The 15,882-nt window shown below is 41.8% G+C and overlaps 3 protein-coding genes across 4 annotated transcripts in view; all 3 read right to left on the reverse strand.

The window, feature by feature from the left end:
- LOC124045829 (protein dopey-2-like) overlaps nucleotides 1-855 on the reverse strand; it is a 46,916-nt gene extending 46,061 nt beyond the window's left edge. Inside the window, 1 exon segment of the mRNA XM_046365518.1 lies at nucleotides 615-855. The gene's annotated coding sequence lies outside the window, so the exon portion shown is untranslated.
- Nucleotides 856-1,501: 646 nt separating this feature from the next.
- Nucleotides 1,502-3,507, reverse strand: LOC124045832 (carbonyl reductase [NADPH] 1-like). Its single transcript, XM_046365532.1, has 2 exons — nucleotides 2,140-3,507; nucleotides 1,502-1,754 (listed from the first exon to the last, which is right to left on the reverse strand). The coding sequence occupies exons 1-2, from the start codon at nucleotides 2,423-2,425 to the stop codon at nucleotides 1,720-1,722; spliced, it is 321 nt and encodes a 106-aa protein (XP_046221488.1). The 5' UTR covers nucleotides 2,426-3,507; the 3' UTR covers nucleotides 1,502-1,719.
- A 4,416-nt stretch (nucleotides 3,508-7,923) lies between these two features.
- Nucleotides 7,924-14,644, reverse strand: LOC124045837 (ATP synthase subunit O, mitochondrial-like). Of its 2 annotated transcripts, XM_046365552.1 has the most exons (8): nucleotides 14,524-14,565; nucleotides 14,029-14,073; nucleotide 13,902; nucleotides 13,723-13,832; nucleotides 13,427-13,556; nucleotides 12,658-12,770; nucleotides 10,841-10,927; nucleotides 7,924-8,154 (listed from the first exon to the last, which is right to left on the reverse strand). In XM_046365552.1, the coding sequence occupies exons 1-8, from the start codon at nucleotides 14,548-14,550 to the stop codon at nucleotides 8,044-8,046; spliced, it is 624 nt and encodes a 207-aa protein (XP_046221508.1). In that variant the 5' UTR covers nucleotides 14,551-14,565; the 3' UTR covers nucleotides 7,924-8,043. The 2 variants fall into 2 exon arrangements, with proteins under 2 accessions (XP_046221508.1, XP_046221500.1); XM_046365544.1 differs by lacking the exon at nucleotide 13,902 and having other exon boundaries at nucleotides 14,524-14,644.
- Between the last annotated feature and the right edge of the window lie 1,238 nt (nucleotides 14,645-15,882).

Consider the following 15,882-nt stretch of genomic DNA (forward strand, 5'->3'; position numbering starts at 1 on the left):
TAACAATGCCAGCCCAGGACCTCCACATCCACAGACCACGTGTAATGTCAGCCCAGGACCTCCACATCCGGCTTCTTCACCTGCAGGATGGTCTGAGACCAGCTACCCGGACAGCTGATGATACTGACGAGTATTTCTACCTGTAGTAAAGCCCTTTTGTGGGGAAAAACTCATTCTGATTGTCTGAGTCTGGCTCCCAGGCCCACCCAAAATTCTGCTGCTTCTTCATCTTTCCAATGTTGTTAATAAAGCTCCAGACTCAGTGCAACAATGTTACAATAACTGAGATTGAATGGTCGTTGATGTTGCAGAGAAATAATTAAAATAGCGTGAACGCGGCACTGCATCATGTCCCCGTTGTCCATCGAGTCAAAGGAATTAGGGTAGCACTATATTTAGATAATATTGATTCACAACAGGAAAACGTGAACTGGGGAGAAAACACAAGCCAATTAAAATTGAAATATTGTGATTTCAATGTGCTACATCCAGTGATTTATAGGCCTATATTATTAGCTACATCCCGTCAATTTGTATTCTCACCAAACCGGCACCTAATGTTGCGGTAAACAAAAAAACACAAGGTGCATCATATGGGTGCATCAATGACTCACCAACTGCAAAACAAGCTCGGGTTTGAGAAGACCATTCGCGTGCGTCCAACAAATGTCACTAAATCCCGGGAAACCGGCGAATGTTAACGGTTCTGGGTGTAGCGTCCGTTCTGTAACTGAAGCTTTGAGAAACCGTCAACCAACCGTTAGGTGGGGGGGTGCGTTTCCAATTTCTCTCGTGCAGATCATGCTAAACGCAACAGGGTGGAAAGCCCAAACTCAGCTGATTCACAGAGAGCGATTGGAGCACGGAGAGCGCACTTCCTGATCTTCGGAGGGGTGGAGTGTGGAACTCCTTGACAGTTTAGGTGCAGTATTTATCTTCACAAGCTAAAAGCCCCTCACAATGTCAGTTAATAGTATTCACAATTAATGAATAAACGATTCAGCCGAGTTAGGTAAACCTGTTTCTTGAGTTCAGCGTTCAAATAAAAAATGATGTATCTTTTTTCACTGGCACCCCCGGTGTTGGTACATTCCAGGATATGCGACGTTTACAAACCTCTCACTTCACTGTCAGATATTTGGTCAAAGCTGGGGTAAAGAGCATTAACAAAAATAACTGCAAACATACTGTATCTGTTTCTTTGTTATTTAATAATCGTGTATTACATTGAATAGTCCTTTTTGAGACAATGAAGTGACTTGTTTAATCAAAGATAATACTAGCTATTCAGTGCACAACCTATCCTCTGGCCCTGTAAACAAATGAGACACATTAACATGGTTGTTTAATGTAGGGTGGCAAGGAGCCTAGTGGTTAGAGCGTTGGCCCTGTAAGTAAGGTCACTGGTTTGAATACTTGAGTCAACAAGGTGAAAAATATATAATTTGCACAGTACTACTATGGCTGTCCCAGTAAAACAACATATTTCACTGCACCTGTAATAAGGTGTACAGGTGTGTCCAACCCCTCCGTGGGCGTCCTAGTCCCGTTGGTATAGGTAATGTCAGCCCGGGCAGCAGGGGTTTAGCTGGATCCTCTCTGGGGTGTCTCTAAGAGCCATCAGGCCTATTTTGGACAACCCATAGCCAGAATTTGGCCAGCTCTTGCTGACGTGGTCTCCAGCTTTGGCCTCGGCAACAAAGCACTTAATCAGAGCCACTAGCTCCTCCTCTGCGATGTCATTTCTGCAGGGCCTGGAGATCCAGAGAACACACATGGAGAGGAAGAAGCGCATTGCACATGTTACTGGTGGCGAAGAATTTGGTTTAGAGAATGTGTTCTACTTGGCTGCCGAAGGATGCAGGGTCACCTTCTGGACATAGAGGGAGCTATTAGTTTACTTTAAATGTTACTGATTCTCAGGCCAGCTGACACACAATAACTATTGCACAATGGCTGCATTTAGACAGGCAACCCAACTCTGTTATTTTTTTACTAATTGTATGTTGACCAATCAAATTAGCTCTGACAAAAATCTGAAGTGGGGAAAAAAAAATCTGAATTGGGCTGCCTGTATGAAAGCAGCCAGTGTGTCAGACTGTGTGAGTGAATGTTAAGGCATTCATAATGTGCAGTTACGTCTTGGGGCGATGCGTGTGTTGTTGATTAGCACATCCAGACCCCCGTACTCCTTCATGAAATGCTGCCATGCCGCCAGGATGTCAGCCAGGTCTGTAATGTCCAGTTGGAGGAGTCTGGGCTTGAGTCCCTCCCTCTGCAGATCCTCCACAACCACGGCCCCCCTCTGGACGTCCCAGGCGCTCAGATACACATCCCATTTAAAGCCCTGGCACAGTGCCTGCACTATGGCTAACCCCAGGCCCCACGTGGAACCAGTGACCAGAGACACCTGTGGGCCAGACATCACCTCAAAAAGAGAAAGAAATCAAAAGCAATAGATTCTGAAAGCTACAGAGCAGGGGTATTCAGATCTTTCCCTATGAGGTTCAGACTACTGTTATACCCAATAATTAATTGCACACACCTTGGTGTCCCAGTTCTAAACCCTTCCCTGATTAGAAAGGGGAAAAAAACTGTGGAACTGGCTTCTAGGTCCAGATTTTAATTTGAAGGCCATAGATTCTGAGCTACCGGGAAACACATTTCCCGAGTTAAACGTTTATGTCCTCAATATCAATTAAAAGGTATGAAACACTTTATAGCAGTGATTTTTTATTTCATTTAACTAGGCGAGTCAGTTGAGAACAGATTATTATTTACAATGACAGCCTATGAACAGTGGGTTAACTGCCTTGTTTTAGGGGCAGAAGCTGTTGGTTACTTGCTCAACACTCTAACCACTAGACTACCTGCCGCTCCAGTGATCACAAATCCAGAGAGCTAGTTTGTCAGCTGTTGCTCTGACCCAGCATTAGCATACCTTATTCAACTCCAGCCACCCAATACATGGACTGTTCTACATGCTACCATCCGGCAGGCCGTACTGGTGCATCAAGGCTCAGACAGACTCCTAAACAGTGCTTATCCCCTCGCCATAAAACTGTTAATGGCTAACAACTACTAACTCTGAAAAAAAATCTCCCTCTCAGAGTATCCACACGGACTCCATCCTGTGCACATTGTGAATAAACGTTGAAACTATAATCAAGGTTCATGGTACTTTAATCAGTTGTTTTAGTGATGGCCTATAACATTAGCCGGCACGCCCTGAAACTCGAGAGGACTTGTTGGGGTATGCTGCTATGCAGTACAAAATGAATCATCTAACACATCCACAAAATCTAAACATACATTAAAACGGAATTACCAGAGGAATTTAAGCAGTAGGCTATATTGTAGGAGTATGGTGACCCCTAAAGTCTACAGTCACATGACCTTGTGGTCACCAGTGAATAAAGAATATGTATCATTCAGATGTACAGTGCATCCAGAAAGTATTCAGATGCCTTGACTTTTTTGGCATTCTGTTACATTATAGCCTTATTCTAAAAATGTATTAAATTGCCCCAACCCAACCCACACACAATACCCTATAATGACAAAGCGAAAACAGAAGGACAACCATCTCTACTGCACTCCACCAATCGGGCCTTTATGGTAGAGTGGCCAGACGGAAGCACATGACAGCCTGCTTGGAGAAACCAAGATTGAACTCTTAGGCCTGAATGCCAAGCGTCTCGTCTGGAGGAAACCTGGAACCATCCCTACGGTGAAGCATGGTGGCACCATCATGCAGTTGGGATGTTTTTCAGCGGCAAGGACTGGGAGACTAGTCAGGATTGAGGGAAAGATGAACAGAGCAAAGTACAAAGAGACCCTTGATGAAAACCTGCTCCAGATCTCAGACTGGGACGAAGGTTCACCTTCCAACAGGACAATGACCCTAAGCCACAGCCAAAACAACGCAGAAGTGGCTTCGGGACAAGTCTCTGAATGTCCTTGAGTGACCCGGACTTGAACCTGATCGAACAACTTGACAGAACTTGAGGAGACAAATGCAGAGACAAATGGAAGAAACTCCCCAAACAGGTGTGCCAAGCTTGTAGCATCATACTCAAGACTCGAGGCTGTAATCACTGCCAAAGGTGCTTCAAAGTACTGCGTAAAGGGTCAGAACACTTATGTAAATGTGATATGTTTATTTTGAATACATTTGTAAGAATTTCTAAAAAAACAAACATTTTTGCTTTGTTATTATGGGGTGTGTAGATTGAGAGGGAAAAAACTATTTAATTATTTTTTTAGAATAAGGCTGTAACGTAACAAAATGTGGATAAAGGCGTCTGAATACTTTCCCGAAATCACTGCATCACGAGTGTGAATGTAAAATTGTTAAAGTAGTATGGAGCACACCCCCGGCTATGCAGATCTGTTAAAGGATATTTTTTAATCAATAATGACTAATTATGTATACATTTCAATCAGGACTGACTAATCAGAATACTATTATGTTACTGTATAGATGTATGAATTTTATTTTAATCCTAGTACTGAATATAACGTGTGTAATTATAATCAAGAATTAGAACAATGACTGTCTGTTCCTTGGTAGAAACGAATTAACTTATCGTCAGACTGGCTAGAATGCTTATCTACACACGAAGACCTTGGCTTGGTAATAAATGATCTAAATTGGTGGGAGACGATGTAGGAAGGCTTGAGAACTATACTGCCAATGTACCGGAGTGGAGGAGAGACGGGACAGTTCAAAACCTAATGACGTCATTTTCAGTTTACAACCTGTTGTAAATTGTATCATGTTCAGTACTCTGGAGAATAAACGCTAGTGCTTGATTTTGAGACTGGTCTCCACCCATTTTAAGCAAATAAGTTTCTTACAAATCCTTAGAAATGGGCTGAGTGTATTAATTTAATTGGGTATTAAACATAATAGGAATTTAATTCCTCTATTAAGAGCATAGTATGGACAGATATACCAAGAAGTGGCAGAGCATATTCCCATGAATGAGAGGAAACACTAATTGCTACATTCTGATATTAATATATTTTTAAGTCAAAAGAGAAAATATATTTAAGCAATAAGGCCGTGGGGTTATACCAAAGCTAAGGGCTGTTCTCGCAACACGGAGTGCCTGGATACCACCCTTAGCTGTGGTACTGTATATTGGCAATTTACCACAAAGCCCCCCAGGGTGCCTTGCTATTATAAACTGGTTACTATCATAATTAAAAAACGTAAACAAATACATTTGCATCATACCAGCATCAAACTACCCAGTTTATAATTAAGCAATAGGACCTGTGGGTGTTGCGGTATATGGGCAATATACGACGACTAAGGGCTGTTCTTATGTAAGACGCAACGCGGTGTGGCTTTGGTACACGGACCCACCCTGAGGAGCCTTATTGCTATTATAAACGGATTACCAGCGTAAGCAGTAAAAATAAATATTTGGTCATACCCATGTTATACAGTCGGATATACCATGGCTTTCAGCCAAATCAGAATTCAGGGCTCGAACCACCCAGTTTATAATTGAGATTATGGCACTAATGTGGTACATAAACTGCATCATAAATGATCCAAGCTGATAAACAGGCATTTTTATATTCCTTCCACCAGCAACAACCAGTCTGCATGGACACAAAAATATAAGTCTTTGCTAGGTAAAGTGCCGTCTTTTCTCAGCTCACTGGTCACCATAGCTACATCCACCTTTAGCATGTGCTCCAAGCAGGTATATTTCACTGGTCATCCCCAAAGCCAACACCTCCTTTGGCCGCCTTTCCTTCCAGTTCTCTGCTGCCAATGACTGGAACAAATTGCAAAAATCACTGAAGTTGAAGACATATCTCCCTCACTAACTTCAAGCATCGGCTGCCAGAGCAGCTTACCGATCGCTGCAGCTGTCCACAGCCCATCTGTAAATAGCCCATCCAACTACCTACAGTGGGGCAAAAAAGTATTTAGTCAGCCACCAATTGTGCAAGTTCTCCCACTTAAAAAGATGAGAGGCCTATAATTTTCATCATAGGTACACTTCAACTATGTCGCTCTGGATAAGAGCGTCTGCTAAATGACTTAAATGTAAAATGTAATGTAAAACTATGACAGACAAAATGAGAAAAAATATCCAGAAAATCACATTGTAGGATTTTTAATGAATTTATTTGCAAATTATGGTGGAAAATAAGTATTTGGTCACCTACAAACAAGAAAGATTTCTGGCTCTCACAGACCTGTAACTTCTTCTTTAAGAGGCACCTCTGTCTAACACTCGTGACCTGTAGTAATGGCACCTGTTTGAACTTGTTATCAGTATCTAAGACACCTGTCCACAACCTCAAACAGTCACACTCCAAACTCCACTATGGCCAAGACCAAAGAGCTGTCAAAGGACACCAGAAACAAAATTGTAGACCTGCACCAGGCTGGGAAGACTGAATCTGCAATAGGTAAGCAGCTTGGTTTGAAGAAATCAACTGTGGGAGCAATTATTAGGAAATGGAAGACATACAAGACCACTGATAATCTCCCTCGATCTGGGGCTCCACGCAAGATCTCACCCCATGGGGTCAAAATGATCACAAGAACAGTGAGCGAAAATCCCAGAACCACACGGGGGGACCTAGTGAATGACCCGCAGAGAGCTGGGACCAAAGTAACAAAGCTTACCATCAGTAACACACTACGCCGCCAGGGACTCAAATCCTGCAGTGCCAGACGTGTCCCCCTGCTTAAGCCAGTACATGTCCAGGCCCATCTGAAGTTTGCTAGAGAGCATTTTGATGATCCAGAAGAAGATTGGGAGAATGTCATATGGTCAGATGAAACCAAAATATAACTTTTTGGTAAAAACTCAAATCGTCGTGTTTAGAGGACAAAGAATGCTGAGTTGCATCCAAAGAACACAATACCTACTGTGAAGCATGGGGGTGGAAACATGCTTTGGGGCTGTTTTTCTGCAAAGGGACCAGGACGACTGATCGGTGTAAAGGAAAGAATGAATGGGGCCATGTATCGTGAGATTTTGAGTGAAAACCTCCTTCCATCAGCAAGGGCATTGAAGATGAAACGTGGCTGGGTTTTTCATCATGACAATGATCCCAAACACACCGCCCGGGCAACGAAGGAGTGGCTTCGTAAGAAGCATTTCAAGGTTCTGGAGTGGACTAGCCATTCTCCAGATCTCAACCCCATAGAAAATCTTTGGAGGGAGTTGAAAGTCTGTGTTGCCCAGCAACAGCCCCAAAACATCACTGCTCTAGAGATCTGCATGGAGGAATGGACCAAAAGACCAGCAAGTGTGTGAAAACCTTGTGAAGACTTACAGAAAACATTTGCCCTCTGTCATTGCCAACAAAGGGTATATAACAAAATATTGAGATAAACTTTTGTTATTGACCAAATACTTATTTTCCACCATAATTTGCAAATAAATACATTAGAAATTCGTGATTTTCTGGATTTTTTTTCTTCTCATTTTGTCTGTCATAGTTGAAGTGTACCTATGATGAAATTTACAGGCCTCATCTTTTTAAGTGGGAGAACTTGCACAATTGATGGCTGACTAAATACTTTTTTGCCCCACTGTACCTCATCCCCATGTTTTTTTTCTGCTCTTTTGCACACCAGTATTTCTACTTGCACATCTCCATCTGCAAATTATCACTCGTGTTAAATGCTAAATTGTAATTACTTTGCCACTATGGCCTATTTATTGCCTTACCTCATTTGCACACACTGTATACAGATTTTTCTATTGTGTTATTGACTGGTCGTTTGTTTATCCCATGTGTAACTGTGTTGTATGTGTCACACTGCTTTGCTCGATCTTGGCCAGGTCTCAGTTGTAAATGAGAACTTCTTCTCAACTGGCCTACCTGGTTAAATAAAAGGTGAAATTAAAAATTAAAATAAAAAAGGCATTACAAATACACTTTGTATGTTACAGAATATTTTATTACGAACACAACTAGACAGGATTTTAGCGGACATAGCGCTGTATAGGTGGCAGGAAGCAGAGAAACATTCCCATGACTCTGGACGGGGCAATGGACTTAACTATCTCTGATGATCTTGGTCAGTTTGTGGATCTTTGTCTTGGTGGACATGTCCACATACTTATCTCCTATGCTGACAATCATACCACCCAGGATGGAGGCATCAGACTGGAGGAAAGAGAAAAGTAATACAAGTTAAAGCACCATTCAAACCATAGGCATATCAGCATGGTCCAGATTAGTGCTAGCCCGACAGTCCTAAGCCTTTGCATATACCAGGTGTTAGGTAGGGCAGGGCAATAGACATAATATATCACAGTATTTCTCATTTGAAGGTATTTGATGTTTCTTAACAATAAGAGTTCTAGGCTATGCTTTATGGGTAGTGCATGACCCTAGAATGGCAAAACATGAATTCAAAGTTGTTTTTATAAATGAGCTTTCTCCATCCTGATTGCTTCATACTGTTCAACCAAAAATAACAGGACAAATCTGACAGCAAAGTAGTCCCATTTGTAGAACATAGTACAGGAATCAAAAATCCTCTTTGGTAGCCTCCAACTCTGCTACTCGACCAAAGGTTCCCATTTGTATAGTTATTTATTACATTTCTGCATTCACTTCCAGCATTTATGAATTTCTTAAATTTTCTGCACTAATTTCTTATTACACTGAACAAAAATAAAACGCAACATGCAAAGAGTTGGTCCCATGTATCATGAGATAAATTTAAAGATCACATTTTTTCAGATGCACAAAAAGCTTCCCTCTCAGATGTTGTGCACAAATCTGTTTAGAACCCTATCACAGCCATGCCAGCCCAGGACCTCCACATCCAGCTTCTTCACCTGCGGGATCATCCGACCAGCCACCCAGACAGCTGATGAAACTGTGGGTTTGTACAACTGAAGAATTTCTGACAAGTAATACTGACAAGTATTTTTGTGTATCGTTGACCAAAAATGACATCCATTTGAATCCCACTTTGCAAAAACAAAATGTCAAGGGCTGTGAATACTTTCTGAAGGCACAATAAGAAAATGTCATGACAGGCCTGAAGGAAATAGCAAATGTTGGTTAACTTTCCAAATGTCAACAAAACACACTAGACAAGGTGGGATCTTTTTGTGTCTGTAAAATGCAAGAAATGGTAGAAATGCTTTCATGCACAAATGTTGATATAATCATATCAAAATAAACTTGGAGTCACACTATGGTGTTGTGTGGTCCTCCGACTGACTCAGGAAAGGATGCAGTTTATTAGGCTACAGCTAAAATAAATTGACTTCACAGGGTGGTGAAAGTGCAAAGTGATGAGCTTGATGCTCCTTCCCAATAAATATTGAGGGTCTTATTCTGGTGACATGATCAACGCTTGGCTGCAGTTTAAAAATAAAATAATCTTGCTCGCCCATAATATGAAATCAAATGTTATTTGTTAAATGATTCGTAAACAGGTGTTCACCAACAGTGAAAGGCTTCACCTAAAAAAATAGAGGGGAAAAAAAGATTAATTGTTGATTCATCAAAATTCTCATGTAGGCTATAACCGCACCTACCATAAAAAGGTTTTGATCAAAACGGTCACAGTCGAACACAATGGCTAGGCACTCCTCAATTTGGGCATAACCTCTGTTAGATCCATCTCCCTTGCTCTTTGTAAGAGGCGAGTCAGGTTGTGGTCATAGTCCTGCAAGGCTTCTTCCAATGTAGCACCACAGCAGTATACCAGGATGTCATCAGCCATAACACTTATTCCTGAAGTGCATCCTGTTGCCTTTGCTGATATTCGTCTGCAACTGGTTTCACTCCAAAAAGGTAACCGTGTCCATCGGTATCTACCATTGGGGGTCCAAAATGTGGTGAGGTAACTTTTCTCTTCATCCAAACAACATACCTGCCAGTACTCATTTTTTTGCATCCATTCCCAAAGATGTGTTTTTCCCAGGCTGGGCAGTACCTCTTCAATAGTATGTATTTGCTAATGTACCCTACATAAGGCTTTGTTCAGGGCACTTGGATCAAGGCAGAGTTATTTTGCCTGGCTTTTCCACCACAATCATGTTGCTTATCCACTTAGTAGGTTTGGTGACCTTCGTATTGACACCCTGTTCCTCCATTGAATCAACAGCCTTTAGTATTGTTTCCTTCAGTGGAATGGGGATTTGGCGGGGAAGCTGTTGAACTGGTCTGACAGACACATCCACCACTAGGTGGAGCTCACCTCAGAGCCCCCAACCCTTCAAAGATGTCCTCAAACTGTTTCAGTATTGCCTCAGGTGTTCAAGTGTGATGGGACATTTAGTTTTTCCTTTAGTGCTGACACTGGTTGAGCTGTATTAACTTAAGCTTTTCACATGTTTCTGCTGAAAGAAGAGGCTTTTGCAAGGTTTTCACCATTTGGAACTTTAGCACATAGGTTTCCGCATCATGATTGGCTTGTAGTTCACACTCCCCTACTGCTGAAATAACCGAGCCATCGTACAGCCTTAGCCTTGCTTGGTTGTGGCTGGAGAGCATATGCCAAGACCAAAGTGGGCACCTTCGCTATATAACTAAAAATGTGTGTATGACAAAACCATCAGTAGTTTAAAATGCGATGGAAACCCATTTAACTTGAATTTTCTATTCACTACATGAGAATGTAACCGCAAAAGTTATTCATGTGCACTACGTCATCACGCACAGCCTTTTAGCCACAACACATCTCTGTTGGGAGAAAAAAAAACTGTCTGTGAATGAATACCAGTATATATATATATATTTTTTTTTAACAGTTTACTGCCATACCAGGTGTTGACAGCAGATACATCCTTATTGTGCCACCGAGGACACAAATTGAGTATGGTCTCACCTTGGTCTCTAATATGAGTGTCTCTCCCTTTGCCAGGAAGCCATTCAGAGCCACCTTCAGCTCTGCCAGGTTAGCCTCATCCAGGGGCTGTGTCATACACACAAAGATCAAATCAAACACTATAAAAACTAATATAGAACTCGGGTTGACAACTATATAGAGTTGAAGTCGGAAGTTTACATACACTTAGGTTGGAGTCATTAAAACTTGTTTTTCAACCAGTCTACAAATTTATTGTCAACAAACTATAGTTTTGGCAAGTCAGTTAGGACATCTATATTGTGCATGACAAGTCATTTTTCCAACAATCGTTTACAAAGATTATTTCACTTATAATTCACTGTATCACAATTCCAGTGGGTCAAAAGTTTAAAAACACTAAGTTGACTGTGCCTTTAAACAGCTTGGAAAATTCCAGAAAATTATGTCATGGCTTTAGAAGCTTCTGATAGGCTAATTGACATCATTTGAGTCAATTGGAGGTGTAGCTGTGGATGTATTTCAGGGCCTACCTTCAAACTCAGTACCTCTTTCCTTGACATCATTGAAAAATCAAAAGAAATCAGCCAAGACCTCAGAAAAAAATGGTAGACCTCCACAAGACTGGTTCATCCTTGGTAGCAGTTTCCAAATGCCTAAAGGCACCACGTTCATCTGTACAAACAATAGTACGCAAGTATAAACACTATGGGACCACGCAGCCATCATATCGCTCAGGAAGGAGACATGTTCGGTCTCCTAATGATGAACATACTTTGTTGCAAAAAGTGCAAATCAATCCCAGAACAACAGCAAAGGACCTTGTGAAGATGCTGGAGGAAACAGGCACAAAAGTATCTATAGCCACAGTAAAATGAGTCCTATATCGACATAACCTGAGAGGCCGCTCAGCAAGGAAGAAGGCACTGCTCCAAAACCGCCATAAGAAAGCCAGACTACGGTTTGCAACTGCACATGTGGAAAAATATTGTACTTTTTGAGAAATGTCCTCTGGTCTGATGAAACAAAAATAGAACTGTTTGGCCATAATGACCATACTTATGTTTGGAGGAAAAAGGGGGAGGCTTGCAAGTCAAAGAACACCATCCCAACTGTGAAGCACAGGGGTGGCAGCATCATGCTGTGGGGGTGCTTTGCTGCAGGAGGGACTGGTGCACTAAGCAAAATAGATGGCATCATGAGAAAGTACAATTATGTGGATATTGAAGCAACATCTCAAGACATCAGTCAGAAAGTTTAAGCTTGGTCGCAAATGGGTCTTTGAAATGGACAATGACCCCAAGCATACTTCCAAAGATGTGAAAAAATGGCTTAAGGACAACAAAGTCAAGGTATTAGAGTGGCCATCACAAAGCCCTGACCTCAATCCTATAGAATATTTATGGTCAGAACTGAAAAAGTGTGAGCGAGCAAGGAGGCCTACAACCTGACTCAGTTCCACCAGCTATGTCACGAAGAATGGGCCAAAATTCACCCAACTTATTGTGGGAAGCTTGTGGAAGGCTACCAGAAACATTTGACTCAAGTTAAACAATTTAAAGGCAATGCTACCAAATACTAATTGAGTGCATGTAAACTTCTGACCAACTGGGAATGTGATGAAATAAATAAAAGCTTTAAAAAATCCCTACTATTATTCTGACAATTCACATTCTTAAAAAAAAGTGGTGATCCTAACTGACCTAAAACAGGGACTTTTTACTTGGATTAAATGTCAGGAATTGTGAAAAACTGAGTTTAAATGTAGTTGGCTAAGGTGTATGTAAACTTCTGACTTCAACCGTACAACCAGTGTGTATGGTGGTGGGTCACCGTACATGTGCGGTGGTGACAGTGCAGATGACCTCGCCACGGTGAGCACTCATCATTTTTGCAAAGGCGCCAACTACATCTGCGGTCAGGGTCAAACGGCCATTATCTGCCAACACAGCTGAGGAGGAGAGAGGGGAACAATGAAACCTCAGTGGCTTAGCCAGCAGCCACAAATAATATTTGCACAAACTGCATTTGCATTCAGTAACATTAGTAAGGGTGAGAATGTTCTCATAACAAAAGCAAAAATACTCAACTATTTCTCCTAAATCTCTCCTTTGTATCACTAGTTAATTAAGATTATTAGTGAGCAGTAAACAGTACTCTTAGCTGACATTTACGTTATATTCCGGTTACAACTAGCCAACCAAAAGGGTAGGTTGTCACTAGTTACCACAGCAAAAATCATTAGTCATGAGATTGTAATCTCTTAAAATTTGATTTTAAACCTAAATTTAACCACATTGCTAACCTCATGACTAACTCTAACCTTAAATGTAGACCAAAAGCACATTTTTGTTTTCACTAATTTATACAATTTTGACTGCGTCTGTGGTAACTAGTGGAAATTGTTTTAAAAGGTATGGAGTGACATCCATATCGCTTTTTCCATTTCAGATGGTCAAGAGAGTCAGAAGACAAGGAAATTAAGCAGTTTGGTAGATGAGGCTCTTGACAGCAGAAAAACAATGTCATCCTCCCCAAACAGACAACAGCAGTTTCCAGAACAAGAGTGCACTGTGGAGTATGACTTAGTTAGGCTGGGCAACTCACTGATGAGGTTAACTGTTATTGGGGAGAGATTTGCCTTCGTCATGGCATCACCAAAGAACTTCAGCTTGAGGCTGCGCTTGACATGAGGGTTCATCACAATACTGGACAGCTTGGGGTCCTTGATCAGAGCCTGGTAGAGAGAATGAAAAGAGAGCTGGTCAAAAATTATAGTGGCCGCATCAGTGCCTAACAAACTACTGAATGTTTCCCTAGTTAATAGAGAGTGTATATACACATTACACAAAAGTGGACAGAGAGTACTAAGACAGGAGAGAGAGGTGCAGTGGATAACTCACCGACAACGTCCTCATCTCCTTCTCTACTTGTTCCAGTTTCTTCTGCTTGCTGGCAGCAGAGAACAGGGCTGTGGCATAGCGACCTCCGACCCCATACACGTCGATGGGGGCTAAAATAGAAAACGGACACAAACATAAGGAATAACCAACCACGTACTTGAACCACAGAGCAAATGAACACTGACATTGCACAAGCTGTAGCGTGCGTGAGAATCATATTAGCAAAGGACATGATCAGCCATAGAACAGAATATTGCACTGATCAGATGACAAGGGTAATTTGAAGTTGAACTTCATAATTCTTACCCTGATCAAAGCTTGTCGGAGAACCGACGTGCTGAATTGACGCACCTGAAAAAGGATAGAGATGATAAAGGAAATGATTAATATATAACAGTGACGTCTGCAGTGCAGTAGCTGCTAGTTAGCAAGCTATCAAAATCGTTTTGAACTAGCAAATATCTTGACCACATGTTCTACAATGTCATGCGCCTGTCTTATAGACAACAGTAAATAGTCATGTTATTGCTCCGTAGCAAAATGACAAATAAACATAACTAGGTAGCTAGCTATATTCAACAAGCTAGCGGGCTGTAATTAACATTAGCTAGTTAACAGTAGCGGAGCGGGCTTGTCAAGTTCACAGAAGGCCTCGCGTGTTGTGCGTTGAAAACTATTTCTGCGCGACATCAAAACAATGCACACTGATCCATTTTGTGCCAATTAATAATATACATACATTCTCAAATTCAAAACCCAGCCATGAATCGCATAACATTCACGTTCATCCGAAAGTCATACCTGCAGCCCCAGTCCTAATGCTGCCATTTTCTTCAGACTGTAGGTCAACTTCTGCGCATGAAAGCTGGTCGCAAAAGAAACACGTATATTCTGAAGCGAGAAGCATTATGGGAAATGTAGTTTGTATGTCGATGTAGTGGAAATGTACTTCCTGAAAGTGTAGCATATGGATAAGCAGCTCAGACAAGCGCTACGAATGTGCTGTGGAGCACTCAGGACCTCCTCGATGGCAGCAATGCAGGTACAGTTGGGAGAGATGCCGTGAAAGTTAAGATAGACAGCAACTAACCATGACTTATGGGTAAATCGACAAGGACATAAGGTTGCATATCCTACAAAAAAAGGTACTCCTACAGTAATGGGAACATGAACGAAATTTGAGTACAAGTTTTGGGTGGATAAGCAATGGCATGGCGAGAGAGATGGGGTTGATTGGGAAGGAGTTTAGCCCCTCTGTGTGTCTTCCTGCTATCCCACCTTGGTTGCACAGGAGGTTGGTGGCACCTTAATTGGCTTGTGGTAATGGCTGGAGCGGAATAAGTGCAATGGTATCAAATACATCAAACACATGGTTTCCAAGTGTTTGATGCCATTCTATTTGTTACATTCCAGCAATTATTGTGAACCGTCATGCCCTCAGCAGCCTCCACTGCTTGGTTGCTCCCTCAGCTAGGGATAGATCTAGGTTGCTTGAGAGGGTAAGAGTTGTTAAGGAAGGAGTAGATTCTGTTGTAAGTGAACATTTAAAAACACAATACTATGCTTTCTTGAATATATTCACAGATGGATCTATAGACCCTAAAACTGGGAGGACAGATGCAGCTTTTAGTGTTCCAGAGTCTAAGGTGGCAGTGACAAAAAGAACAAAGGATCATTTATCTGTTTACACAATGGAGTTGCTGGACATACTCTTGGTTATAGAGTGGGTGGAGGAGGTGAGACCAAACATTGTAGTGATCTACTCTGACTCCTGTGCAGCACTGATAAAATAAAAGTAATTTGTGTCTCAGAGCAGACAGGATGTGTTGTATGAGGTTTTGCAGTGCGTGTGAGACAGATGGTGGTATTTGTGATGTTCCTCTGGGCACCAGCTCATGTGGGAATAGAGGGGAATGAGGAGCCAAGCAGGCTCTTAAACATCCTAATGTTAAGATGGAATTGTCAATCAGTAAAGAAGAAGCCAAGGGGTTGATAAAAACAGTAGTTAAAAAGAAATGGCAAGAGTTGTGGAAAAGGGAGAGAAAGGGAAGACACCTGTATAAGATACAGGAAAAGGTGGGGGCAGGGAGGTCCTCAGGTCGAGAGAGAAGGGAGGAGTGTGTAATCAGAGACTGGGACACACAAGGCTCAATAGTGTGT

This window comes from Oncorhynchus gorbuscha, linkage group LG01 (genome assembly GCF_021184085.1).
Source record: "Oncorhynchus gorbuscha isolate QuinsamMale2020 ecotype Even-year linkage group LG01, OgorEven_v1.0, whole genome shotgun sequence".
Classification (NCBI taxonomy): domain Eukaryota; kingdom Metazoa; phylum Chordata; class Actinopteri; order Salmoniformes; family Salmonidae; genus Oncorhynchus; species Oncorhynchus gorbuscha.

Coding starts and splice junctions, on each gene's coding strand:
- LOC124045832 (XM_046365532.1), bottom strand. CDS start 2,425: ATGTCTGGCCCACAGGTGTCTCTGGTCACTGGTTCCACGTGGGGCCTG. Junction 1,755..2,139: donor CACACGCATCGCCCCAAGAC/GTAACTGCACAT, acceptor CTGGATCTCCAG/GCCCTGCAGAAATGACATCG.
- LOC124045837 (XM_046365544.1), bottom strand. CDS start 14,629: ATGCTTCTCGCTTCAGAATATACGTGTTTCTTTTGCGACCAGCTTTCA. Junction 14,074..14,523: donor CATTAGGACTGGGGCTGCAG/GTATGACTTTCG, acceptor ATCCTTTTTCAG/GTGCGTCAATTCAGCACGTC. Junction 8,155..10,840: donor CACTCATATTAGAGACCAAG/GTGAGACCATAC, acceptor TCTTTCCTCCAG/TCTGATGCCTCCATCCTGGG.